We start from the raw sequence: 26,762 nt of genomic DNA, 5'->3' as shown, positions 1-26,762 counted from the left end.
ACTCCGCTAAATCCTCAATACATTACGATTCGTTGCGGTGGTGCAGTATACCTTCACCAGAAATTGCTAATAATTTTCAAATATGGCTATTTTTGTCTAACAATAATACGACCTGCAGAAGTACAGTAAATTTATACATCCATTACACTTCATTCCGGGTTTATTGCACCCCCTTTCAACGGCATACGACATATGACCCTGCCAGAATACTTGGTTACTTCAGCACTACCTTCCAGTTATCATATATTCGAAATTACTTTAGTTGCTGTTAGCCGTAGGTTGCCATAGCCAGTGGAAAAAGCCTCCGTTTGTCCCTCCCGTTTTCGACTTGTACATGCTGACTCCATACGTGCCACTCCGTCTCATCAAAGTCGGATGAAAAGTTTATGAATATATTTCTAGCGTTTAACATAACAAATAAAACTAAACTTGCATTAATTCTAAAATTTTCTAAATAGCCTCGTGACCCACCTCCAAATGCTCTGTGGCCCACCAGTGGGCAATGCCCCACCCTTTGAGAACCCCTGGTCTAGGCCATTTATCTGTAGCGATCTATGGCAACATTGGCTACTGTCTACTTTACTGTGTGTGCGCGAGGCACCATTAGTGCCTTTCAGCAGCAAGCGACTGCAAAGGGAAAAAGTCAGTTACCGAGACTGTCCGTGGATCCTACTAAAGTGGTTGTCACACCTGTGCTTTTGGTTGTGTAGCCAGGCTCATAACAGCACTACGTCAGCCCCCCTAAACGTTGGTCTTGGGCCCCCCATAGGGTGGTTTACCGAGCTTAAGGTGGCTTCGCCCCCCAGACCCCTCTCAGGCTATACGCTGTTTACCGCTACTTATCATCTACATTGGGTGTCCGTTTAGTGAGTCAGCTTTTCTCACCTAAACTCGCTAAGCGCGAGAAATTCCTATAATTAATGACTGAATCGGTCAATATGATCGGGATGAATTGCATAGGCCTACATATTGCTATCAATTTGTATCCTCTCTCTGCTCACATAATTTGATTTATCGGTAGAGCTGAGTGAGGTGTGTTTGAAAAGTGAACCCCTCAATAATAATCAAATATAAATAATATCCGGGTGTATACCACTGAGCTATATAAACACCGTTGGCAGGAGCGAAACAGCACTTCGTCAGGCCCCCCAAAAAACGTTAGTCTTGGGCTCCCATAGGGTGATAAACCAGCATCCCATCACGTTGTTCGCTTTTGCCACGAAATTATAGTTGTACTGTTTAGTGAGCCAGCGCAAAGTCAGAAAAATTTCGATAATTCGTGATAAAATCGGTCAATAAGATCGGGAAGTGCATATATATTGCTATCAATTTCTTGTCCTCTCTGCTCGCGTAATCAGATTTGCCGGTAGAGCTGAGTGAGTTGTATTTGAAACTGTAGAACCCGTAAATAATAATTGAACATCTTCGGGCGGGCGGACCCGTTGGTATGACTTCGTTACGTGATGTTATTTCGTGACCTCCTGTCTGCTATATCAAAAAATATAGAATTGCCCAAGCGTACTAAACTGAAAGATCACACGATTTCAAATTGGTATTTCTGTACTGGCATATAATTTTCCCCTGCGGGATGGTATTTGTCTTGTGGGATTCAGATTGCCAAGACAGGAACATTTGGTGCCATAGTCATTTAGGCGCCTATGGACAATTAAACCTATATGTATTTTGTATATATAACGAAGTTTTCGGTCAGCATCAGGGCAGCCTTTTCGGCCAAGGTTTTTTCGCTGTCAATCGTTCTGGCACACTTCTTAGAGTCGCATGCTACAATGCTACATGGCCTAAAATGTTATATGTATTGGTGCGTCGTGGCGCGGTAATGGCCAACGCCGATATATGCTCATTTCTGTAAATCTTGCGTATTTTTTCTTGGGGGAAGTGTACCCAATAATCAAGATATTTGACAACTTGAAATCGCGACCAGCGCAAGAAAATTTTGAAAAAGCTGCATAAATTAAAAAAACTACTGTAAAATTTATGCTAATTCACGAAATATTTTGGGCCTCTTTCGAGCTCGAGTGATGGGGCTCGGGGGTTAGGGGTGCGGCAGTTACGGCCCTGTGTGTAGCACTTGGCAAGCTGTACTTCCGTCGCGTACACAATTTGATCAAATTAATATAAAAAGCGATAAACCACTTCTGCACAGACTGTTTTGAGCGGCGGGATCGAATGTTTCCGCCATCATGCGGTTGTCATATTGTGCCAAAGGTATTGAGGATCATTTATGCAGTTTTGGTAACAAACTTCAGATTGTAGAATGTTGGCGTTTAATTGGTATATCCTGGCCCATAAACAGCTTACAGCTTACGCGACCGCTCAGTAGTATTATAGTGAAGGCGTAATCAACTCCGGATTGCGAACACACGCCAGAGTGCAAAAGAAACACCATTGACTATGTACTTTATTGAATGAACAGTCGCTCAACAGTAACTTGATCGTAGTCTTTATTAAGGTGCACTACGGAGTGATTAAAATCGCTATTCGTGTTGATTACATTGCAGTACAGTACCATAGCCATTTACAACGTAGCTACGTTGTAAATTGCTATGACAGTACTGTCGCCATAAAATATCAGACCGTCGTTCACGCAGCTCCCGTCGACATTTTAGAAAGGCGGATGCGACATCACATCAATCACCCAACAACGATATCCTGTGTGAAGTGTTAATGAATGAACCAACGACACAGTATTGATTTTGTAAGTGTATATTAATGTTGGTGGTAGGTTCATAAATGCGCGGATTATATTGCACTTGGAAGGTATTTGCAGCGAGCAAAAATCCTATACAAGCTGCTGCTCGCAGACTTCTTCGATCCATTAATATGGATACTGTAGCAATTGCAAAAGAGCACCCGGACATCTCACAGATCAGAAACCCGTACAACCAGCCAAACGAAGCGTTCACAGAAGAAAAATTAGTATCTAAAGACCCGATCAAGCAATTTGAACGATGGCTCAAAGAGGCAGCCGATCACAGCTTAGATGATGTTAACGCGATGACACTGGCAACAGTTGACGCGTCTGGGCGTCCAAGCGCCAGAATTGTGTTACTAAAAGGTTATGGAAAAGACGGATTCATATTCTTCACAAATCATAATAGCAGGAAAGGTAAAGAACTCTCTGAAAACCCACACGTTGCTTTGGTGTTTTTCTGGGGATTTCAACATCGCTCCATCCGAATTGAAGGTAAAGCAGAGAAAATCTCAGAAGAAGAGAGTGAAAACTACTTCAAAACTCGACCGAAACCTAGTCAAATCGCGGCTCACGTTAGCGCATCTCAAAGTAGCCCTATACCTAACAGAGACTACATAACAAATCGAGATCGTGAATTGCGAGAGAAGTATCAGGACAAAGAAGTCCCCAAACCCGAATATTGGGGTGGATATTTGGTAAAGCCAGAAGCGATTGAGTTCTGGCAGGGGCAAACCACCAGGATGCATGACAGGATAAGGTTTCGCAAAATCACTGATGATAATAAATCCAACGATACCTATTTGACAGAAGGCGAAAATGGCTGGTTTTATGAAAGACTTCAGCCTTGATACTAAACTATGTGTGCAATAATTGTTTCTTTCTTGTGCTTTCAAAACGTAATCTCTACGTGCTATTGAATTACGCTTCGAATGGGACTTTACCTCAAATCTTAGACGCATATTATGGAAAACTTCAGCCTTGACATTGAACTATGTGAGCAATAAATATCTATTCTATCCGATGCTTTGAAAACTTCATCTCTGATTGTTGATTTTATTACTCTTCGAATGGACTTCACCTACATATTCTGAACACAAATTCCTGAACATCATCTCAAACACTGCCCCGAGAAAATACGACCCAACAAGATGCGTATAATATTGTTATATATAAATTTATTATCGCTATATTAGAAAGGGCAAAAAGTATAGCATATGTATGCAATTTTCACAAAAAAAATGGCGTGCAGATTATCGCCACTAGCACACACCGTACAGTCAGACATTGGCGTTCATAAATAACCTGAAATGCATCTGGAAACAGGATTGGGATGCTGCAAAACTCTGGGGCATATTTGACCTTTAACGATTATAATATTTGATCTAGCACCAAGTGGCGTATAGCAAATTCAAGAGATATTTTATCCTGATGGCAAAGATTAACTAAACTCCAAATACTATGGGTACCGAGCAGGGCTGGAAAAATTGAGTACCTGAGTGATTCGATTCGGAATCTAGTATTAGGCTTTCGAGTCGTGTATCACTCATTATTGCCAAAGGAGGTTTCAAGACTTCCTTAGTGGAAAATGGTACCGAAATTATAATTCTTGTTGGTAAATTAACGCATAGTGGCATGGAGAACATATACTTTTAGTACGATACTCAAAAAAATAATCCCTCACTACTACTCTGTACTCAAGTCAGGGTTGTAATGACTCGAGTCGCATCTTCAGTCAATTTGTTTATTGACTCGACTTTTGCGTCATTGAGCATGACTCGTCACATTCCATGACTTGATATAGGGTTACCACATTTTGGAATCGGGAAAGGAGGGCACTTCAAGCAAATCATAAAATTTTGTTGACGGAAATTGAAAACAGCTGATTTTGTAATATTTACTGGAAATCTTGTTGTGTTGACTGAAAAAAAAAATATTGTCACTTTAATTTACTCATCATTTACATGCTTATAACATGAAAAAAAGTTCATCACCTTTATTTGACTCCGAATGACCCGCTTGATCTTCCCATTACCTGTTTCAAGTCATTTATGCCCATTTTCACTTGACTCTGTCCATTATTAGCTGTAAAAGTTGTAAGGAGGACATTTAGGCGTCCTCGGTAACCCTAATCGATGTCTCGTGTATCAGTACCGATATTTAGAAAATATGGGTACGCCCAGAAGCAGTCTTATCTCTTTGAATAAACATGTTATGAGTGAGAAAAATGAGTTTATTGGGAATGTGAGGCCTTTGATATCACCCAAACGTTAACTGAACTCGATTTGAACAGTTAAAGGGGCACTGCACTCTAAAAATAATGTCGTCTCAGATTAAAAAGCAAAACGAAAAAAATTTTTGGCCACAGCCGTTTCCTTCAGAACGCCACCGTAATGGAGCTGCAATGTATTGAAATTTCCAGAGGGGCTTCACGCTCCAGCAGTCATGCAGATATCAAACTTTATATAGTTGTCAGCCGATGATATGAAGGAAATATGTCGTACACGCCAAGGTGGTTGAGATACCGCGTTCAACGGAAGATGTCCAGTCAGGGAGATTTATGTCAAAATCGGGCCTCACAGTGTATTCTATTTCTTTGGGACAGAAATAGATCATGTTTAACAATAGCACATGATCCATTTCTGTCCCAAAGAAATAGAATACACTAGGCCCGATTTTGACATAAATCTCCCTGACTGGACATCTTCTGTTGAAAGCGGTATGTTAACCACCTTGGGGTGTACGCCATATTTCCTTCATAACATCAGCTGACAACTATATAAAGTCTGTCTCTGCGCGAATGCTTGAGCGTGAAGCCCCTGTGGAAATTTCAATACATTGCAGCTCCATCACGGTGGCGTTCTGAAGAAAACGGCTGCCGCAAAATTTTTTTCCGTTTTGCCCTTCAATTTGAGACCATATCATTTTTAGAGTGCAGTGCCCCTTTAACACTATGACTTGGACTTGACTCGGTGGTGAGTTGAAAATGACTAGGGTCAAAACTTTAAAAGTGTAAGATTAAGACTTGTTTACATCCCTTGACTCGATTCGAATCATTAGAATTAATACACGGTTCAGATAACTCAAATCTATGTGCCCAGCCCGCGGTAGCCAGTACAGACACTGTTAAAGCGAAGCCTCATGTTGCCACACGCTCATTCAGTGTGTCATCGCTATAATTTGTCATCTCTGATCACTGGTGCCGCCCTATGCATCGGATTGTCGATACCCAGTCGAATTTTTTCCAAATCGTCATGGTGCGCCACACGTATGTTAGGGTTTGCCAAAGGGTCCAAAAACGGGTTGTCTTCCGCTCTCTTCCTGCCCACCTGCGTGGCGAATATGATGATTGTAAAAAGAGCGATGATTGCCACGACAAGCAGAATAACTGCCTTCTTTGGAACGATGTTAACGTCGTGGTAGGAGCGTAGTCTTCCTCTCAGCATACGGGATCTATTGATTTGAATAATACATTCATTATTCATATTGAAATAAACCAGAATCTTTACAGCTGACACTAATCAGGGGTAATCGCAGGGTTGTAATGTCTCGACTCGAGTCACGATTTTCTGATGACTCGACTTGACTCAAGTCATTTCCTCAAAATGCGGAAATGACTCGACTCGAGTCATTGCGCATGACTCAAACCAAGTCATATAACTCGAGTCTCAGGCGGCCAAGACCGACATTTCACTGTAATTTCAAAGATTTCGTCTATTGGTACTGGGTGCTTGGAAATGCGACCAGAAACTACTGAAAGTGAGGAAAATTAGTATATTATAAATTCGAACCATTCAATATCACCCAACAGAGTTATAAAAAGTGGGTTTAACAAGACTTTAACTGGAAACTGAGCAGTCAACACAATGACTTGGACTCGGACTCGAGTCATAATACCACGACTCGGACTCGACCCTCTGCTCAACGACTTGGTCTCGGACTTGACTCGGTGAAGTGAAAATGACTCAACTTGACTCGAGTCAAAACTATAAAAGTGAAATTGACTTGCGACTCGGGGCCATGTGACTTGGTTACAACCCTGGGTAATCGTCAGCCACCAGTAAAGAATTGTATATCAACAATCATATCACCGAATATTCAGATTATCGTAAGGGTTCAGGGGGTTTAGAAATGTTTTGCGAATCGCTGATAGTGCTTGTACCCAAATATTTTCGGCTGACACTCGTCAGGGTCGATCGTCAGAAACTAGTAGAGAATTGGAAAGCACATTGTCTATCAACAATCGTACATACAAAGGTGCCAAAGTGACAAATGCTGTTAGTTTTGTACACCAGTGCAACACTTTACTACGATGATCATGGATACAAATTCCGCGACAAGACACGCTTACTTGATCCATCTCATCAGCCAGGTCCACGCCGGCCTTCTCTTGTATTTATCTTTCCCATCGGGATCGTGACCCGACACCGTCTGTTTTAGTGATTCTGGCAAATCGTCGGTTCCAAACAGCTTACGCGAAACAGTACTGTCCGAAACCGTACCTGCGCCAAACGAATACTCATCATTTCACGTACACACAATCATCATATAATCATCTGTTGTACCTGTCATCGGTGAATACTCATCCATCGTCAACACAGTGTCCTTTATCTTCTCAGGTGGAGAAACCTCGTAGTTTGAAAATGACGTATTTTGCTGTTAAACACATTCGCAATGCCAATCTATGTGCTAATGAAGGGTTGTGATGCGGGGATCAGGGGTAGAATTGAGCAACTTAAATCAGTTGTAAACAGACAGTAGTTGTTCAAAATTAACTTTTTTCGTTCAAGACCCACCCACCGTAAATACTATTAATTCAAATCCAAAATTTTGAAAATCAATAAGAATAACTTCACTTCTACTGGTATGATTGGAACCAAGTCAAATTTACTATACCGTAAATAGCAGGGTTGTAACCAAATCACAAGTCAATCTGACTTTTATAGTTTTGACTCGAGTCAAGTCGAGTCATGTTCAACTCACAACCGAGTCAAGTCCGAGTCCAAGTCACCGAGCGGAGGGTCGAGTCAGAGTCATGGTATTATGACTTGAGTTCGAGTCCAAGTCATTTTCCAGTTAAAGGCTTGTTAAACACACTTTTTATAACTCTGGTGATATCGAATGGTTCGCATTTTATATTATACTAATTTTCCTCACGTTTAGCAGTTTTTGGTCGCATTTCCAAGTAGCAGTACCCATAGACGAAATATCGATAGTGTGGTGACTTTACTATTCTTCGAAATTATAATGAAACGTCGGTCTTGGCTGTCTGAGTCTCGAGTCATGCGCAATGACTCGAGTCCACGTCGAGTCATTTCCATATTTTGAGAAAATGACTCAAATCAAGTCAAATCGAGTCATCAGAAATTCGTGACTCAAGTCATTACAATCCCGATACATAGTTTTTGTAGGCAACTGAACAATTTCATGGGGTTGTGGTTGCCAGTAGCAATTGCAACTTTTTTATTGAATTTAAAACTCCAATAACTTCGCTTCTACAGATTGGAATCGAGCCAAATTTGACGTGCAGCGTTTTTTTCAGTCAACTTAACAACTTTATCGAATAGCCCGTATAATTTGAAGAAAACCTAGCTGACAGGCTTGAGCCCAAAACCAAAGGTTCGAGCCCGAAAACGAAGACCATTTTTTTTTATTACTCCAGTGGCCAATCACCTGGATTCAAGCCTGGAATATTTTTACAAAATTGAGTAGTTGACTTACAGCAAAATGAAAATCCGGCTTGGGAACACCATGCAGAGATTCTGGATCTTTACCAACGTCATCATACACACTGGTATCAATCAGTTCTTCACTTCCTTCCTCGGACATCTGAATTACCGACGACTCCTCGATCTTCAATTGAAATTTTTGCCATAACCCGAACGTGGCACAGAAGACAGTAACTTACTAACGGCATTCCGAGTCCGAGTCTGGCCCAGTTATATTTTGACAAGCAGGACCGCAGCTGCTCGACCACTTTTCCGGCCTGATTCGGCAACGGGAATATACACATTTTGCACGTGCTACATTTATACCCGGCCGGTGCCGTGTTGGCCGGTAGCTTTTTGAAATATCTATCGAGACAAGCTTCGTGGAAGACATCTAAAATATACGTATGATACAGACGATAAGAACCCGGTAAATTTTTCTATGGGTACAGCCAGGGCTTTGGAGCCGGAGCCAGGAGCCGTGCATTTTCACCGGAGCCGGAGCTCTACATAAAATTCAGCCGGAGCTGGAGCCTGTTATTTGAGGAGTAGCTCCGGCTCTGACGTATTTCATAAGATGCTATTATGTATGCAACAACCACATCTGCTGATTTATCATAATTGAACAGCAGCCCTGAATTTTATTGCTGTGCACAGCAATGGCATAAACATAGAGTAAAGTGCGTTCTAGTACAACTATGATGGTATCGACAATTGACAAGTATTCATTATGACGTCACAAGGCAGCACAGCGGCACCTATGTCTTCGTTGCTACATAGGGTGTTAATGACGGCCAGTGGTGGCCCTACGATTGGGGGGGGGGGGACCCTGGGCGAGACTTCCGGGAGGGGGATATAAGTATGTAATCGCAGCTTCTGGGGAGCTTTGCCCCCGGACCCCCCTTTCGCCTACCAACTTAACAGGTATGCAAAGCCTTGATGATTGTCGTGATATAGGACTTTTATAACAAATGCGGACATTTGATGATTGACTCATCTGAATGCAATCATCTTCTTGATTGGTACAAGGATTTCCACGTCTATTCGCTACAAACCTTGAAAAATGCAGTAAAACCAAAGAGGGGGGCCTTCGACCAGGGGGGGCGGGCGACCACCCAAAAGACACCACTGCTGACGGCTGACAGACTCTAGATTTCTATAGATATACCTAACCTATGGGTAAATTAGTAATCTATATAGACCAGGAATGGCTAACCTTTTCGGCTGAAGGAGCACATTCAATTGACGAACGAGTGCGCGGTCCACTATTTTCAAAGTTTATAAATAAACTAGGTCAATAGTATTATTACTTGATTATATTGCGGGTCTACTGTATACCACCCGCTAGGCTCAGTTTGCAAGGACACGACTATTCGGGGTCTGGCCACATCGATATCGAAGGTCTCCGATAATATGCGACAATCATTTTGTGCCAACATTTCACCGTCACGATCTTTATGCGAGCGCAAACGTGAAAAGACTTTCTCCCGTAATTGCGAATACAGGTAGACTCAATCCGGTAAATTAGGCGTTTTTTTCATTTTCAGTAGGGGGTAAGCTACCAAGCAAGAAATCGCGTAACAATTAAACACGCGAAGCGTGAAGATAAATTTCACAACTTTTCTAGTTTATTGTAATGTACGACGATTTACTGAAAATGTGACTGGACCCTGGATCTGTCAATGCGTCGGAACTGATATTTTAGTAATCAACATACCAAGTGTCGCAGCCAGACTTGTAATTTTTGGTTGGCATTGCAAGTTCACAATCCGAGCAATTAATTTTCGATGAAATTCCCTCGCGGGCCACGCAAAACCCTATCGCGGGCCACATTTGGCCCGCGGGTTGGCCACCCCTGATATAGACAGGCCCATTCGATAATTTCAGAGCCGGAGCTGGAGCAGTGGTCATAATGCGGCTCCGGAGCTGGAGCCGGAGCTAATGTATGATAGAAGAAAGCTCCGGAGCCGGAGCTGGAGCAGTTTAAATTTACCGCTGCTCCAAAGCCCTGGGTACAACGGTACAACCCAGGGTTGCATTGACTCGAGTCATGACTCAACTTAACTCGACTTGAACATTGCGCATCACTCCACCAAATCATATGCAGGGTTGTAACGACTCGGCTCATGACTTGACTTGAGGCCGGATTTTTTGTGACTCAGTCATTTTTTCAAATGCGTAAAATGACTCGACCTGGGTCAAGTTGTGTATTGACTCGACTTGCACTTGAGTTATTGTGCATGACTCGAACCAAGTCATATGACTCGAGTCAAGGACGGCCAAGACAGACATTTCACTGTAACTTCGGAAAATAGTGAAGTGACTGCATTATTGGTATTTCGTCTAATGGTTAGATTTTAGACTATTTCCAATCTTGATCAACAGTAATCTAGGCAAAACTAGACAAACTTTTTACACTTTGGATTAGTCAAAAAGAAGTAGTAAAAAGAAGTTTTGTTAACAGCTCCAATCATTTTCATGATGAAAATCATAAGAACTACGTGAAATACTACCTGTATTACAGACTTACAGTGTCTGTTCATTAGGGTAAGTTTTTTCAACTTTTGCAACTTTTTTTCTAGCTTCCGGGAGTTTCCTAAATACCCAGAATTTCTGTAGTATAGTGTTTTAAGCTGTTTGAAAAAGTTTTTTATTGCAACTATTTCAATATTTACATGCTGAGTAGAAACATTGATTATTTTGACCAGCTCTGGTTTCAAGTTTTCAGTATATTATAGAATATCAGGTGAATCGAAAAACTTACCATAGCATAGTAATCTGACAACATTTCCGGTAGACAATGGCTTGCTGCAAAGCTGACAATTTGGATCGTAATCGCTGTCCTTCAGCCAATTCAAATATGATTTCACGACACACTGCAAGACGAAACAGCTTGCTCAACTGACATAGGATTCATGACACTGAGAATTTAAATTAGTCTTACTCACCCTGGGATGGTTTTCCACCAGACAATGTTCACAAACATTCACTCGATGCTCGAAGCAAAAGAGATTGGTAACCTTTCTTTTTGGGCACTTACAGAGACCCATAGTTTATATGAAATGGTGACCCTAATACGGTGATAATTCGTACAACGATAAATCTAAAAATCAGAACAAAAAAGATCGTGTGATATTAAAAGATCAAATATTGTGTCTTACCCAATCATTAAGAGACTTGGGCACATGAAAGACGACATCTAATGAAACAAATAATCAACCAAAAAGATATTTTCGATTTTTTTTTTCATTGTCCAGGGTAGTCCCCCACTATGCTAGATGCCATATTTTTTTAAATATCAGCTGAATATATCAGTTTTATCGGTACTGGATCAAAAATACGATTTCGGTTGAGCTCTTATGACAACTTTATGATTCAGGAATATAACTAGCATCAAAAGGTAAAAATCCACTACAACATGCAGAACCGCAACTACAAATCTTTCCAGAATATTTCAAATTCGCATCCCCAGACGACGAACCGCCATAATGAAAAGTCAATTCCTGCCCAGCCGAAATGTCCCTGCATGCAAACAGGGCTAGATGTGGAACCGTAGAATTTACGCGGACCGGTACCATCTTCAAATTCGGGTCACACGAATGATTAATAAACCTTCCGACGTTCCCTTGGCGTCTTGGATCCACAAAAGTCACAACAATTTCCCCAGAGCGAGCGTAGCACTCCGACACAGATATGATATAGTTCATTTCCGATGTGTCACGGTAAGCATTCGTTCTTTTCACAGCTTCATTTTGGCTTATCACTTCACCGGCATATTCGCACATAAATTCTCCGTGCTGTATGTCTTTAACAGCACGTAATCCGAGACCTTTATCTGTGCTAAGGAAGATTTCTAACGGAATACACACTCCATGCTGCACAAGTCTGTTGTGACACATATCACCGCATCGGCAGTTTATGTTGCATTCGTAAATAATCTTTCCGTTGGAACCTATGTCGTTCAATTTCCGTGCTGTATAGTTAGAATTTGAGCATGTGCAAAGTGCAGGATCGCAAGTTTGTACTGAATCACACTGGCATCCTTCGAAGCATATAAGATTCGGATCAGTCCCACATCCTGGGCCAGCGATGTTAGTATTTGAATATGAGAATTCGACGCCTTTCAACCTCGCCAATGCATCGCTGGTGATCTTTATATCCACATTTTCCAACGTATGCAACACATCCATACACCGTCAATGTTAACAAAATGTGTGAATTTTCAGAGTTTTGTGAAGGAAGTGCTAATGGTTGAAATAAACCATGTTCTGGCAACAAGTCCGCATAACATTACTCACGAAAACATTGTCTACATTTGGCTGCAACCAATCAGCATGACCAATGAAATATGTAGCGCCTAGCTGGATAAGATATACGATTATATAACAAAATATCAATTTTCAGCCCATAAAACATTGAAATTCACAGATACACTCTAAAATCGATAATAAGGTGCTCATTAAGGTTGTTCAAATATAACTTTTTTCTTCACATTTTACCGGCTATTCGATAAAATTGTTAGGTTGGCGAAAAAAACAATAACGCTGCACAACAAATTTGGCTCAATTCCAACATGTAGAAGCGAAACTATTAGAGTTGGATTTTTTTAAATTTTACTGTCAACACCATGCACAGTCTAAAAATAGTTGAATACAATTTGTAGTAAATTCGGCTCAATTCCAACAAAGTAGAAGCGAAGTTATTGGAGTATTGACGGTGGCAAATTCTTTAATTATCAAATATGGAACTGCACCCCTATTATTTAAAATTTCAAATCTAATTTGTTTGAACTCTAATAGCTTCGCTTCTACAGGTTGGAATTGCGCTACATTTAGTGTTCAACGTTTTTTGTAGCTAACTTACCAATTTTATCCAATAGCCAGTAATATTTGAAGTAATATTTTTGAACAACCTCAGTGCTCACGGAAACCAATCGAGTCAAGATTGACAGTTTTTAGGTATTGAAGAGTTTCAAAATTATGAAATTTGCTACGTCGCTCTGCTTTATATTAATGAGAAAACGTGTCATATGAAGAAAGTAGTTTGTCAGCAGTAGAACTTGTGTCTACGAATGAAGACAATTAAGAAATTTTACAAGGCGACCAATGACTCCCTTGTGTTACATCAAGTTCCACCGCATTTATGACAAAAAGGGATGTGACACAAAATGCCAGAGGTAGCACATACAAAAACCACATGATTAAACTGAGACGAGATACCGTAACCAATATTGGGTGTAATGTCATCTTAACTGTGAAATTGACACAAAATTCAAATTTGAGATAATAAAACTTTGAAAATTAACGGAGTTTGCTACTGTGTGGCACCCATTGTCACGAATACAGAAATATAGACCAAGTAAAAAGCCAGAAAGTACGCTGAATATAATCTTATTCACAATTCAATATATGCATTTTTAATTAATATACACTTCTAAGTCTTACAAGAATATGTTAATATTGTTAATTTGTTCACTAAAAGCATTTCGACCGACTCATCAGTACCGAATGCAGGTAATATGGTCAATCAAATTCGAAATTTGTGATATCAAAGTGAAGAAATTTGAATTTAAAACTTGAATAGCCTAGTGAATAAATTAATTCGTACCCTGAATGACTTTTAAATCTGCAAAATGCACCGCGTAGAGCAGAGTGTACTTTAAGCACCAACTGTCTCTATACATTTTGAGGACTTTACAATTTCACATTGTTATTTATGTGTTTGCCCAGAAATATGCAGGTTAATTTCTATATAAATATCTTATTCAATTGTACATTGCAATTCTGCACCTCCAAGAAGCTATATATGTATTGGAAGCAGTGTTGGGATCAAGTCACTACCTTCGAGTCACGAGTCATTGCACATTTTGACTCGAGTCAAGTCAAGTCAATCGATTTTCAAAGGTGACTCGAGTCAAGTCAAGTCACTCGATTTTTGGAGGTGACTCGAGTCAAGTCGAGTCAAGTCAAGTCAAGTCACGAGTCAAGTCAAAATTCAAGTCAAGTTGTCTTTTCGAAGTATGAGGCATGATAACGTCATTGCATTTTGCTAGCTGGCTGAAATACAGATTGAGTGGTCATTGATTTAGAACCGATTAACGAATATAGAGTTAAATATACACGCAAGAAGGCGCTGTATCAGCTCACATATACGTAAAACTGCTAAACCTCAGTTTATAGTTACCAGCCAAAAAAAGAATAGATGCGATTTGATAAGATGCAATACATTACGCATTTACAAATCGATATGATACAATTCCAGACTGCGCCAATGGTTGAGGACTGTATAAACTATAGTCGAATTCAGTTTCAATAAAACAAGAGGTTTGGCTAAGGTAAAAATAGAGAACAGAAATTACTTTACTATACTAGTTTACGATAACGTAAGCTATAAGCTTCGATCACTTCGTTTGCGTTCAATTTATTTGTGAGAGAACAATGGAGGCTCGGTAAAACGCACGATCACTAAATGATTGGTCGCTCTCACGGTTTAAAGGCGTTTCGCGAACAATCCGAACATATGCAAGATACAATGATTTTGATCGACACCGATTACTTGATGACTTGAAATTGACTCGTGAATTTTGCTCCGAGTCACGAGTCAATCCACATTTCTGATACACCGAGTCAAGTCAAGTCAAGTCATTTTAGCAAAGTGACTCGAGTCAAGTCAAGTCATACCAAAAAGGTGACTCGAGTCTGACTCGAGTCAAGTCATGACTCGAGTCATCCCAACACTGATTGGAAGATCTGGTTACTTGGTATGTGGAGCGAATCTTATAGATCTGGCAATGGAGTGTTGGAAATCACCACCTTCAGTAAAAGCACCAGTGTCAACCGTGTTGTTAATGCATCTTCTATCAGCGTTCAGCATTTCAATAGATCTCGGCAGCTATCGATTACAGCTATTACTCCTCGCAGCACATTATTGCGGCTTCAAAAGTCACAAAACTTCAAACATTCCGCAGTTCTCCAATCCCTTGAAGCACTGCATATAATTTTTCAGTCTCAACTTCAGAATTTCCGCGATAATTTCCTCTCGAATGTCAGCCTCCGCTATACCCATTCTCATCAGCTTTAAATCGTTAAGAGCGATCAAAACACGCCCCGTAACGTGGTGTTCGAAAATCTTATCTCCGTATTTTTCATAAGCCCGAGTAGAGTGACGTTTGAGCCATCGTTGCACCTCTCTTTGCGTCCATATATAAACAGGTTTGACGTGCCGAGAAACTACCGCAGATGCGGCCCCTCGTGGGTGAACAAACCCGGGTCTTTGGTGGTAACCGAGCTGAATTGAGTCTTGATGGTGTAGAGATGGGGCACCCGCGGGGGCTTCTAATATATCGGATTCAGATCCTGGTCTTTTTCGGGGTGGCGGGGCTATAATCCGATTTTTTATTTTGCGGGGTGTATGCTCGGTGCTGTTGAGACGTCTGTGCCTCGAAGGAGATGACATTACATTACAGAATTTAAAAAGATCCTGTGAAAAGAGTATAGAGGTTATAATACAAGCGATAGCTAATGTCCAATCAGTTCTGTCACTGATAAAGCTATATTATACTATACGTGCACAAAGATTTCAATACCATAATTACTCAAGATAACATTACATTTTATAATCAACTTCAGATCTATATAAGAGACTAACATGAAATCTCGGTAAATTTCACAATATAGTTTCGATTTCGATCAAATCACCGTGCACAAGTCTCAGAATATTTTGGGGAAGAATTGGCCAAATAGCTCAACATATGTGGTTCATACATCTGAGTATTAGGGCCATTCAAAATTAACTTAAAAATTAACCGAATATTTCAAATATATATTACTGAAACAATTTTCTCCTGTAATAGCAATGCTTCTACAGATTGGAATTGAGGCAAATTTGGTGTGAAGCATTTTTTTAGGCAAGCTAACAATTTTATCAAATCACCAGTAAAATTTGAAAAAAAGTTATTTTTGAGCAGCCCTAATGGTCATTATAATCATGTTATCTAGCATGGGGTTTAAACTTGCATCAAGTCGATGAAGATTTTCAGAATATGCAGACAATGGTGCAGAAAAATTGAGGGAGAATTTGTCAGTAAAGGCCGCCACTTGAACACAATGTTCAAAAATCGTACCGCACACTATTTAAGACATGCATTACTTTATTCAAGACATTAGATGTAACAGACCAGGTACTCAACTAAGATATGGCCAGACTAATGGCTGACAGATAAAGGCAAACATGCATAATTTGTTATTTCCTATGATATTACATGAATTAAACACACAGGTCCATTCCCTTTTGCAAAAAGTCAATCATGATTGGATAAATGCTGGCAAACTCCGTGCCTTGCTTAGATCTAACGGAGCTGACGTAATTTTCCAATGCGCCCCGCAGCATGTTCAATCTTTCCTTCTCGCTTTTATGCTCATCCATCCACCGACTGTATCTGCTCAGAGACCATTCCATAACTTGATGTGGTGACTTTAACTCGATAGGCGCACGCGAGAAAAGAAAATGTATCACCGTGCTGTACGGTATGATTTCACCGACGCTAGAATTTTCCACAATTGCATCGTTGGTCAGAAACAGTAACGGACGAAAAGCTCTCAGTAATCTGTACTCTGCACCAAATTCGCTAAGACGACGGCAAAGCGGGTTGACTGCGAGCTCCATTTGAGCGAAATCGGCTGCCAAAATTGCTTTACCCCCTTCCCCAATAGGACGGACCAAAGTAGCATGCCTCATGAAAAGAGAAATAGCTCTTTGACCCAACGGAATGAAGCATTCGTAAATAACATCCTTACACTTGTAGATAGAAAAATGGTCTTTGACAACTCTTGCAAGGAAATCTTGTAGTTCTTTCATGTAGAGTGAGCAGAGAACACTATCGCCTGCATCGTCGGCCGAGAAATTTTCGTTGTGAATAGTCAACACGATTGCTTCTACTGAATCGGATATCGAGGCTATCAAAGGACGGATTGCGTTGATCATCAAATTCGAAACCAGCAGCAAAGACTCTTGTACGATGTTTATACATTCCGTTGAATAATCAGGCTGATCTAAGAAAACTTTCAACAGGGAGTCTTGTAATCTGTACAAGGAATTGACAACATTTGCGTTACATTTTTGATAGCTGTTCGGCGGCGCAATAACCTGTGTCGCATCCCCTTGCGAGGTGACCAACTGTTCTGACTTGACAGCGAACAATTTGACGGTTTTTGCCACATTTTTAGCCACAGTAGCACTCAACGATGAATCGACGCTTGACACGCTAATTTCGCTCACAATAATTTTGATGATTGAATCGACTTCATCATCGGTGGGAGGATTTCTAGCACCTGGAGGGAATATAAGATTAACTGGATCGAACAAGCGAGATAGGGAACGTTGTAAATATGACGTTTGGAATATTTGAATAGATTGCTTGAATGCCATCTCTGGATCGAAATTTGATGTACCGATAATTTTGGGTGATTCACTCATGTCGTGAAGCGGAAATGTAGTAGGATCACTAAACGCATCAATTTTACCACTGAGAGCGTCAGCGAGAGGTTTTATTTTATCCCAAAGATTGTTGTAAAGTCTAATCAGTTTCGGAAATTCTCCTTCAAACGCTTGAAGCACGTAATTCGAAGATTTAGATCCTTTTTTAAATTCTGTATCCAAAACCTGCGACACGTTCTGCCAAAATATCCGAGCAAACTGCGTGTTTTTTCCACATTTTTCTAATTCGTCAACGAACCGTTGGTGCGTCACAGGATCCCGCTTTTTCGCGAGGACTTTTTGTAATCCCGCAATTTGATTCGCTACGGAATACACAAACTCCATCACGTCTTCGATATTGTTCCACAAGTGACCGCGAAAAGCTGAAGTGTCACCCGGCGTTAAAATCCCGGCTGCTTTTCCAGGACCTTTCATATGCATCGAGCCAGGTCCAGGTTTGCTTCGTATTAATTTAGAAATGGCTTTCACGTCTAACGCATTAACGACTTTAGTCTCGACACTCGTGACCAATTCGTCAACAATACGTCTTAAAGGAGAATACAAATCTCCTAAATTGTAAAAAGCTTGTAATGCAGTCGCGATTTGTGAAGGATTTTGTGTCGTTACGCCTTGCTCGAGTAGCCGAGACGCTTGGCTCTCAATTTCGCTACGAGCTCTTTTCATAAATAGCAGATCGGCCGCAATCACATCAATACCTTCCAAACTGACACCTTGCGACAAATAATCCATTTCGTTGAGACTTTGCGCGGCTTTTGAGATTTCGCGAACCCCGTTTTGTACTTGGCTGTGTAGTCTTTTTGAAAGATATAAAATCCTGATGATTCTTCTGAGAAGGTCGCAGGCAGCTTGCAGTCGGCTAAGTTGAGTGGTGCGCGTCAGAATTTTATTGTATGGCTCTGATATTTTACCGCGTATTCGATCCACTGCTGATTGTAGTGATAATATCCTAGTTTGCATCATGTTAAGTACACCTTCCAATGATTCAATTCCAGTAGCTTGAGCTAACAAGTCGTCGCGTCGCGAATTGATTTGAGTCTGAAGTTCTTTATCGAGAATGCTGATTCCGTCAAAAAGCTGTGCCAGGCGTTGCGATATTACAGCACTTTGTATGACCGTGGTTGTGTAATTTTGAACGTCAAAACTTTCGTCCAAGAACGGTTTTAGAATATCATCGTTCCGGAATTTTTCACTGATGTCTTGATCCCTTGAATTTTCCATTTTGCTGACTATACTGCAGAGAGAGAGAATTTATATTTGTGGACCATGCAAATATAATAACGTATTATATCATATCATCGCTGTGGAATTAAAGTATAGCTTAGCCTATTATTTATGTCCATTTTACACATATCGAGAAAATTAACTTTGTTAAGTTTTCATTTTTTTTGCAGCCACATTTTCGTCATGGTTAACTTCGAAACAATGCGATAAACATAGGACCTAGAAATGGCCGAATATATGAAACTTTCACAAAAACTGGATTTTCTATTAATTGGAAAAATGGATCTCAACATTCGAAAAATGGACATAACATACTTTGTTTCCACCACGACGATATATACAAATAAGCAAGGTATACTATATACACGGGAGTTTCAATATAACGGAGTTATCAAAGCTCATACCCATATGTAAGGAAAATCTCACAAAACACAAGACGGAATAATTAGAAATTAAATGGAAAAAATAATTTCTAATGTTTCCACAACGTCGTGTGTCGTTTTTTGCTTTCTTCTGATGTTTATATTAGTTAATATGAAGTTATCATAAAGTTGTCATAAAAGAAGCCGATTGGAAATACCATATCTTGAATAGCGGTATATGTTCTGAGCATCTTCTGATTTATGAATTCACATGAAGGTAAATAACGGAAATTACTGTAGCGGTGCTTTAAATCGCTTTGCGGTATACAGGTTGCCAAAGTAACAGGTCACTAGCTGCCAGCTGCTAATAATTAAATAGCTCTCGAACACTGATCTGCATATATCCTGCAAAACAATAAATTTAGCAATATTGTGTTGCTGACGTCAAAATTATACTCGTCACGCATATACGGATTTGCCACAGGGAGTGATAAAGCGTCGCAGTTTAAATTTCTGAACATATTTCATCGACATAAAATGCATTTCGATAAGGTGATTATTGCGGTAATAAACAGAGATTAATAAATTCGTCACAAAATCATATAGCGACCACTCGACTGTTAGGCCGTTGGCATTATATGGTCAAAGTCAATCCATAGCCCGATTGGCGGGACTTCAAACATGGTGATTTTGTAACCACGAAGGTGGCGACGGCGCCTCAGCGATCGTCGTGAACGAGGCGGTAACGGACGACACGAGGGCGACGGGAAGGTGTCAAAACGACTTGGAGTAGTTTCGAAATCATACACTCACGTGCGCCTAAGTGATGTAAAAAAGAGGCACTTAAATGACTGAAAACTAAAGCAGAGAATATAAAATTCAAGCGACTAAATGAGGTGGTATGGGGCGGAATGTCAGAACAATATGCTAGGCAGTGCACTTTTCATTCATGCCTGTTCTTTACTTCGCCTAGGGCTAGGCCAAGGTGGGGGTCTGATTTCAAAGACCAATCCAAGTCGTTTCGGCACCTTCCTATCCTTTCATTGTATCGCGGTTTTGAAATGATGAAAATACTAACAAACTGATACTGATAGCAGCCACTTGCCGGTTCTGGCTGTGCGCCCGGGGCGGCAGGCTGCAAGGGGTGGCAAAATGTGAGGTAATGACCTTTTTTTAGTCAGCACTTCACAAGTATTGAAAAGGTGGGTGATGCGGGAGTCGAGGCGAAGTGATGACCTTTTTTTAAATTCAACACAACAAGATTTACAGTAAATATTGAAATTATTTCAAAATTTGGGCGGCATTTTCAACGAAAGCCAGGGGCGGCAGCAATATGCTCCTACGCCATTCATGCTAGGTTGTGGTCCGGCACCCGTCTATCTTTTCGTTATATCGCACACGCACGTCCTCGAAGAACAACTACCACATGATCGCAATTCTCAATCTATATAGTCGCACTCGGTTTTCCCATTGTCGTCGACCTCATTAGTCGCGTTTACTTCGCTCACTGAGCCACCGTCGCTTCGATCGAGATCGTACTTCCCTCAAACTTTTGAATTTTCGAGTTCCCGAGAAACATTGCGGTAGAGGTTGCGGTCCTTGATCCTAAGCATGATTCTGAATAGAAGGTTGCAGCGTATATGAGTCGGACCTCTTTTATCGTCCTAGCTGTTATGCTAGTAATCTTGCAAGACATGAAATATCTATCGCAATACCATAACGATTTGGGAGGCCGATCTTCAAATATTTGCTTCGGCATTATTGTTATCATTATTATCAACATATCGACCGTGGCTGACTGGCTCTGGCTATATAATTTTAGTGGCTCTGGCTGGTGCGTGATGCAGATAGGATAGCCAAGCCATCGTTGCACCACGTGTACTATAATTTGTTGCAAGTTACTATGAATGAATTGTCGTTAGCTCAAGTGGAGGCCCAAGGCAATAATTTCAATAAAACTAGATAGTGTAATGGAATGGTTATGCGTCCGGCTTCTCGAGCGGTAAGTCGTGGGTTCGATTCCCGGCCGGGTCATACCAAAGACTCGAAAAATGGTATCCGCAGCTATATCCTGCTAGGCGTTCAGCAATCACGGATAGCATGGAGGAGAAAAAAAACGGGGGCGCAGACTAGATGACCTCATGGGGCCGTATCGCAACTCCGTCGTCAAAGCATCTCGATGGTGCAGGCGAGAAAGAATATCATATCTCTCTCTCTCTCTCTCTCTAGAAGATTCGATCAGGGTCCTCTGATATGAAACTCGGTAATGTTATAGCTGACGATTAGAGTGCTAAATTCAATTGAACTGGTCTCAATCGAAAGCTGCTTTCGCACTAATTCTGAAAATGTAAAATACAATCTGGTCCGGGCACTACTGAACCTCCCGAAAATCGCCTCAAAGTTCGAAATCGGCACTGTTTAAAACAATTTGGGAGCCTGTAAAAAATCACCAATTGACGCCTCATACTGATTGAGACGAAATTGAGCGAGATATATCATATCGAAAAGGCAGCATTAAATGAAGTTTTAATCGCACATTTGAGTTGCATAAATTCGTCGTAATTGAATTTTGAGGATAATTTTGATTTCTGAATGTTCAAAGTTGTACCGGACCGCGGAGTCGGTGCACTACAAAAAATAATAAGACAATTTTGGTCTTATTGTCTTAAAGTGACTTTTTATGAAAAAATGTCTTAAAGACCAATCGGTCTTAACAAGAATTTTTCGTCTCAAAATTAAGACCGAAATTGCTTGAAAATAAGCCTTTTTTTTTACAAAAAGTCACTTTAAGAATTTTTCGTCTCAAAATTAAGACCGAAATTGCTTGAAAATAAGACCGTTGTCACTTAAAATCAAGAGACAAATTACATCAAAATACTCCGAGTGCTTTGGGGGTATTCACATGTCAGTGTTAATCTCTGCATGAAGGGAAGCCTAACATACCTGGATTTGCAATTCATTAGATACCTATTACATAACATTATCATTGTACATTCCACTTACCACTTTGTATACAATCCTCAAAACAATATATAGTTGAATTAGAGTATATAATAGTATTTGTGGTGGGTGCGACATGCCACCACCATTGTGTCAGTGAAAAGTGATAAGGTACAGTACTTTGAATTCTTGTTCTGGCGCAAATGCATTCTGCATTTGACTTATTTGAAGTGTGACATGTGACCAGCGAGAAATGGACAAACATGGCACCACCAAATACGTTTTGGCTCTCTGCTCTCAAGCCACCGCTAGATTGTAATTGCAATGACCTTTGATGGATCAAAATTTGTCTGATTTATAAGACCACGGACCATGATGTTTCTTGATTAGCAAAATTTGTCTTAAAAACAAGACCAGAAAAACTGATACATCAAAAACTGTCCCAATAAGCACAATGTGTCTTTTAAGAAGTGTTTATTGATCTCAGTTTTAAGACCGAACAATCTTGACAATTCAATATGGTCTTAAAAAGTTTGATCAGTCTTAATTTTAAGACAGAATAATCTTGACAATTCAATATGGTCTTATAAAGCTGAATCAGTCTTAATTTTAAGACAGAATAATCTTGACAATTCAATATGGTCTTAAAAAGTTTGATCAGTCTTAATTTTAAGACAGAATAATCTTGACAATTCAATATGGTCTTATAAAGCTGAATCAGTCTTAATTTTAAGACAGAATAATCTTGACAATTCAATATGGTCTTAAAAAGTTTGATCAGTCTTAATTTTAAGACAGAATAATCTTGACAATTCAATATGGTCTTATAAAGCTGAATCAGTCTTAATTTTAAGACCTAATAATCTCTACAATTTAAAATGGTCTTGAAAAGCTGAATCAGTCTCAATTTTAAGACTTCATTTCATCAGTAAGACTACATTTGCTGAAAATGAGAGCTAATCTTCTCAATGTCTTAAATTTGAGACCAAAATTACAAATTATTTTTTGTAGTGTGTCAACAGCACGCAGGATCACGCCGACTTGGTCGCCAGTTGCCCGAGGTCATAGGTTGTTGGTTTTATTTGAAAGAATTGAAAAAAAAGTTGGTGTTTACAGTCACCACAAATGCTATATTGCAGTTAGTATGTGGTATATAATGTTTTGACCCAATCTCATCGCCAGGATCTGTTGACTTGTATCTGTTGGTAAAATACTTGCACCTTGCCAGTTGCTATAACCATAAGCATCTGATCTCTTGTCGCCGACTTGGCATATTCATTTGAATTCAGAAACCTCACTTGTCACGCGAGAAATTTATTTAAAAAAATTCACCGAGATCCCATCCGGGCCCCTGCGATTTGTTGTCGATATCTTAGTAAATCCACAGAAGTGGTGCCTGTGATATATAGTATTTCCACTGGACCTTCAATTTTTGTATTTGCTTTCAAAACATGTAATTTATTCAATCCTGAATTGTCATCCTCTCTTATCTTAACAGTCGTAGTTTAAAGACTTTTGCTTGACAATTTCTTCCTGGGCCATGCCAAGAAAACGCGTCAAAACCGAGGCCTACAACATTTTATGGAATCTTTTTAAAGCTCATGGATTAAGCACACCTCGCGTGCCGACTTCTATTAAAGCTCATTTGGCAACATTCGGCGATTCAATAGATAATTGCTTGTTTTGTGGAGCAAATGATGATAATGTCGAAAAATATGGGCAATTCATCCACGCCAAGTGCGGTATATCAATCCATTACTTCTGTCTTCTGTTCGCCTGCGATTTGACCCAAAGCGAAGATGAGAAAAAGTGTGATATCATAGATTCATCCGATGCTATATATGGATTTTCGATAAAAGATATTCTGATGGAATTTTTGCGAGCCAGGCGGCTACAATGCGGGTATTGTTACAAAAAAGGAGCAAGCGTTGGATGCGCTCATTCGAACTGCACGAAGAAATTTCACTATCCTTGCGGATTGGCGAGGAAATATTTGTATCAATACTGCGGCGTATATGGAGCGCACTGCGTCCGTCATAGACCTGTGCAAGTCCTCACGAAATCTCCGGACAGTAGCCATTCAACTTGTGGAATTTGCTTCGACACGATCGACGAGCCTTTCGATCCGTTTGATGTGTTGACCACGCCTTGTTGTAATAATTTATGGATCCATCGGAAATGCGTGCAGAAACACGCCTTGTCGTTTGGATCGTATCTTTTCCGATGCCCGTTTTGTAACAATTGTGATGATTTTGTCACGGAAATGCAGCGCATGGGAGTGTATATTCCGCAAAGAGATGCGTCGTGGGAGACTCCGGGTGCTTTTGATGATTTAACGGAATCGAGGCTTATATGTGACATAGAAAAGTGTAGATGTGTACACGGTCGCGATTATAATCAACCAGACACGATTTGGTCTATATCTACGTGCGTACTTTGCAATTCGTCGAGTGCGCACGTCTGCTGCGCTAATTTGAAGTCGTTGAGCTCTCCGTTTGTGTGTGATATTTGTAAGTCAGTTTGGGCCGAAAATCTAAAGGCGAAGTTGAAAGATATGGGATTCACGCTGAGAGACACCCCTATCAAACGTCCGATCTCTCTCATTAACGTATGTGTCGAAGCGTTAGATGTCTCGAGTCTGCTGGAATTGGATGAAGATGATAATACCACTAATACCAGTACTGATTGTGGCAATGGTGACACTAAAACTGTTACTAGGACTCTGCGTCCACGTATCAGGCGGATACCATACCCTAAAAGAAGAAGAATAGCCTTCACTGTGTGACGTTTTGGGATGAAAATTGACAATTTCCGTTGCTGGTGAAACTGTACTTTCTACTTCCAAATACATTATGCCTCAGAGTTGGTTAATGGCAGGTCTTTAATATGTCTCCCCATGCTCCAATAACAGTGCATGTTTGGTATTGAGTGTGAGCGAACTGTTTAATTGCATGTAACCCTCGTGACCTGAACAGAGCCTAGCATCACATGTGGGAAACGCTGCCACCATTTACTGTATATATTTATTTCAATTTAATTGCATGTAAGTAGAATTTAACTAGTTGGCGTTTTATTGACGTACCTGCTATGAATTCAATGCCAACATAATCTATGACTGTCGACAAATCTGTCTCGTTGTGTCTTGTATTTTCTGTGGCACATCTTCGATATGATATTTAGCATTGCATGTTTTTTAAATTAATTTAGACTTTCAATGTAAATTGAACCCATGGTGACGCACACTTCCTGAATTCACAAAACGAGGTAACGAAACTATCCTGCGTTGTGAGGTGGTAGGTTAAATGTAATGTTTATTGCAGCCTGCGGTTTGAGTGTGCTCATTGTTAGATTATTGCATTTGTTCATTTATTGATTGTTAGGACTGTTCTGTCATTCTAGAAGTTAGTTAGATACAACGTTTTGACACAACTAAATTTGTTCAAACATCCAAATTTGGAAAGATTTTATGAACCTGAATTTGATCTTCGGTTGTTCTCAGTTGCATCAGATTGATGCCAGAGTCGAATGCCATATCGCAGGTTCAAATGATAACCCAATATTTTTATGTCTGTAGAGAAATAACTATCTTAGTTTTATATACGCAATGTTAAAAGGATTACAATGAGCTGTTCATATCTAGAATTCAATTTGATTGTGTCCAAAATTAAATCCAAATGCATACTCGTCTGGTAAAGCCTATGTGATATTAATATAAGACGAATTATCCAAGATTCAGGCCTAACAACTTACCTTAGCTTCTACAATTTGAATTTAGATAACGACTGGACTAGAATGTCTATTGTGATAATCATCATGTAACAGCAATCTTGAACCAGACCACAATTGATATTCCATTTATTGCAGAGGTTGTGTTCTTGTTTTCACTAGATGTGTATTATCAAAATGATTTTCACGTTTTGTGGTTGTCATGCCTTACTTGTGCAAGTAATGGGCCTGAAATCGCCAAAATGATACTATTCAATTTTTGTGTTGTTATTATAATAATAAAATAAACCCTTTCTCCGACTACAGTGTCTGTTACTCGAGCAAGTATATATGATATTGATGGAGTTATAATTTAATCAATTACACACGGATTTCACCGTAATAATAATAATAACAATAACTTGCATAATTCCACAGCAGTGGTGATGTAGTCTAATGTTTTAAGTTAGTTTTTATTGCACCGAAGATCAATGTTTTCACTTGGAATAGCAGGGTTATTGTGCATTCAATGTTATTCTGAAATGAATTTATATTGAAACTATATATTTCATTACGTTCAAAATTTTAAGACGATATTGCCAACGTCTTCGTGACACAATA

The 26,762-nt window shown here is 40.0% G+C and overlaps 6 protein-coding genes across 6 annotated transcripts; 2 read left to right on the top strand and 4 right to left on the bottom strand.

The window, feature by feature from the left end:
- Positions 1–2,643: 2,643 nt before the first annotated feature.
- Positions 2,644–4,386, top strand: LOC145442007 (pyridoxine/pyridoxamine 5'-phosphate oxidase-like). The gene has a single exon (XM_080319979.1). The coding sequence runs from the start codon at positions 2,752–2,754 to the stop codon at positions 3,559–3,561; it is 810 nt and encodes a 269-aa protein (XP_080176105.1). The 5' UTR covers positions 2,644–2,751; the 3' UTR covers positions 3,562–4,386.
- Positions 3,874–11,537, bottom strand: LOC145442005 (zinc finger protein-like 1 homolog). The gene is made up of 7 exons (XM_080319976.1): positions 11,367–11,537; positions 11,183–11,294; positions 8,619–8,812; positions 8,432–8,563; positions 7,276–7,366; positions 7,062–7,212; positions 3,874–6,163 (listed from the first exon to the last, which is right to left on the bottom strand). The coding sequence occupies exons 1-7, from the start codon at positions 11,466–11,468 to the stop codon at positions 5,884–5,886; spliced, it is 1,062 nt and encodes a 353-aa protein (XP_080176102.1). The 5' UTR covers positions 11,469–11,537; the 3' UTR covers positions 3,874–5,883.
- A 70-nt stretch (positions 11,538–11,607) lies between these two features.
- Positions 11,608–15,091, bottom strand: LOC145442006 (histone-lysine N-methyltransferase SETMAR-like). Its single transcript, XM_080319977.1, has one exon. The coding sequence runs from the start codon at positions 12,606–12,608 to the stop codon at positions 11,787–11,789; it is 822 nt and encodes a 273-aa protein (XP_080176103.1). The 5' UTR covers positions 12,609–15,091; the 3' UTR covers positions 11,608–11,786.
- Positions 15,092–15,201: 110 nt separating this feature from the next.
- On the bottom strand, positions 15,202–15,878 carry LOC145442008 (protein aveugle-like). Its single transcript, XM_080319980.1, has one exon. The coding sequence runs from the start codon at positions 15,871–15,873 to the stop codon at positions 15,361–15,363; it is 513 nt and encodes a 170-aa protein (XP_080176106.1). The 5' UTR covers positions 15,874–15,878; the 3' UTR covers positions 15,202–15,360.
- A 19-nt stretch (positions 15,879–15,897) lies between these two features.
- Positions 15,898–19,909, bottom strand: LOC145442004 (conserved oligomeric Golgi complex subunit 5-like). Its single transcript, XM_080319975.1, has one exon. The coding sequence runs from the start codon at positions 19,129–19,131 to the stop codon at positions 16,684–16,686; it is 2,448 nt and encodes an 815-aa protein (XP_080176101.1). The 5' UTR covers positions 19,132–19,909; the 3' UTR covers positions 15,898–16,683.
- A 3,993-nt stretch (positions 19,910–23,902) lies between these two features.
- Positions 23,903–26,462, top strand: LOC145442003 (E3 ubiquitin-protein ligase PHF7-like). Its single transcript, XM_080319974.1, has one exon. The coding sequence runs from the start codon at positions 23,977–23,979 to the stop codon at positions 25,219–25,221; it is 1,245 nt and encodes a 414-aa protein (XP_080176100.1). The 5' UTR covers positions 23,903–23,976; the 3' UTR covers positions 25,222–26,462.
- Positions 26,463–26,762: the final 300 nt, after the last annotated feature.

Source organism: Botryllus schlosseri, chromosome 6 (genome assembly GCF_051294905.1).
Source record: "Botryllus schlosseri isolate E-star chromosome 6, Bs_hap1, whole genome shotgun sequence".
NCBI lineage: Eukaryota > Metazoa > Chordata > Ascidiacea > Stolidobranchia > Styelidae > Botryllus > Botryllus schlosseri.
The sequence above is the reverse complement of the archived record's forward strand: the minus strand, read 5'-3'. Positions and strand labels throughout refer to the sequence as shown.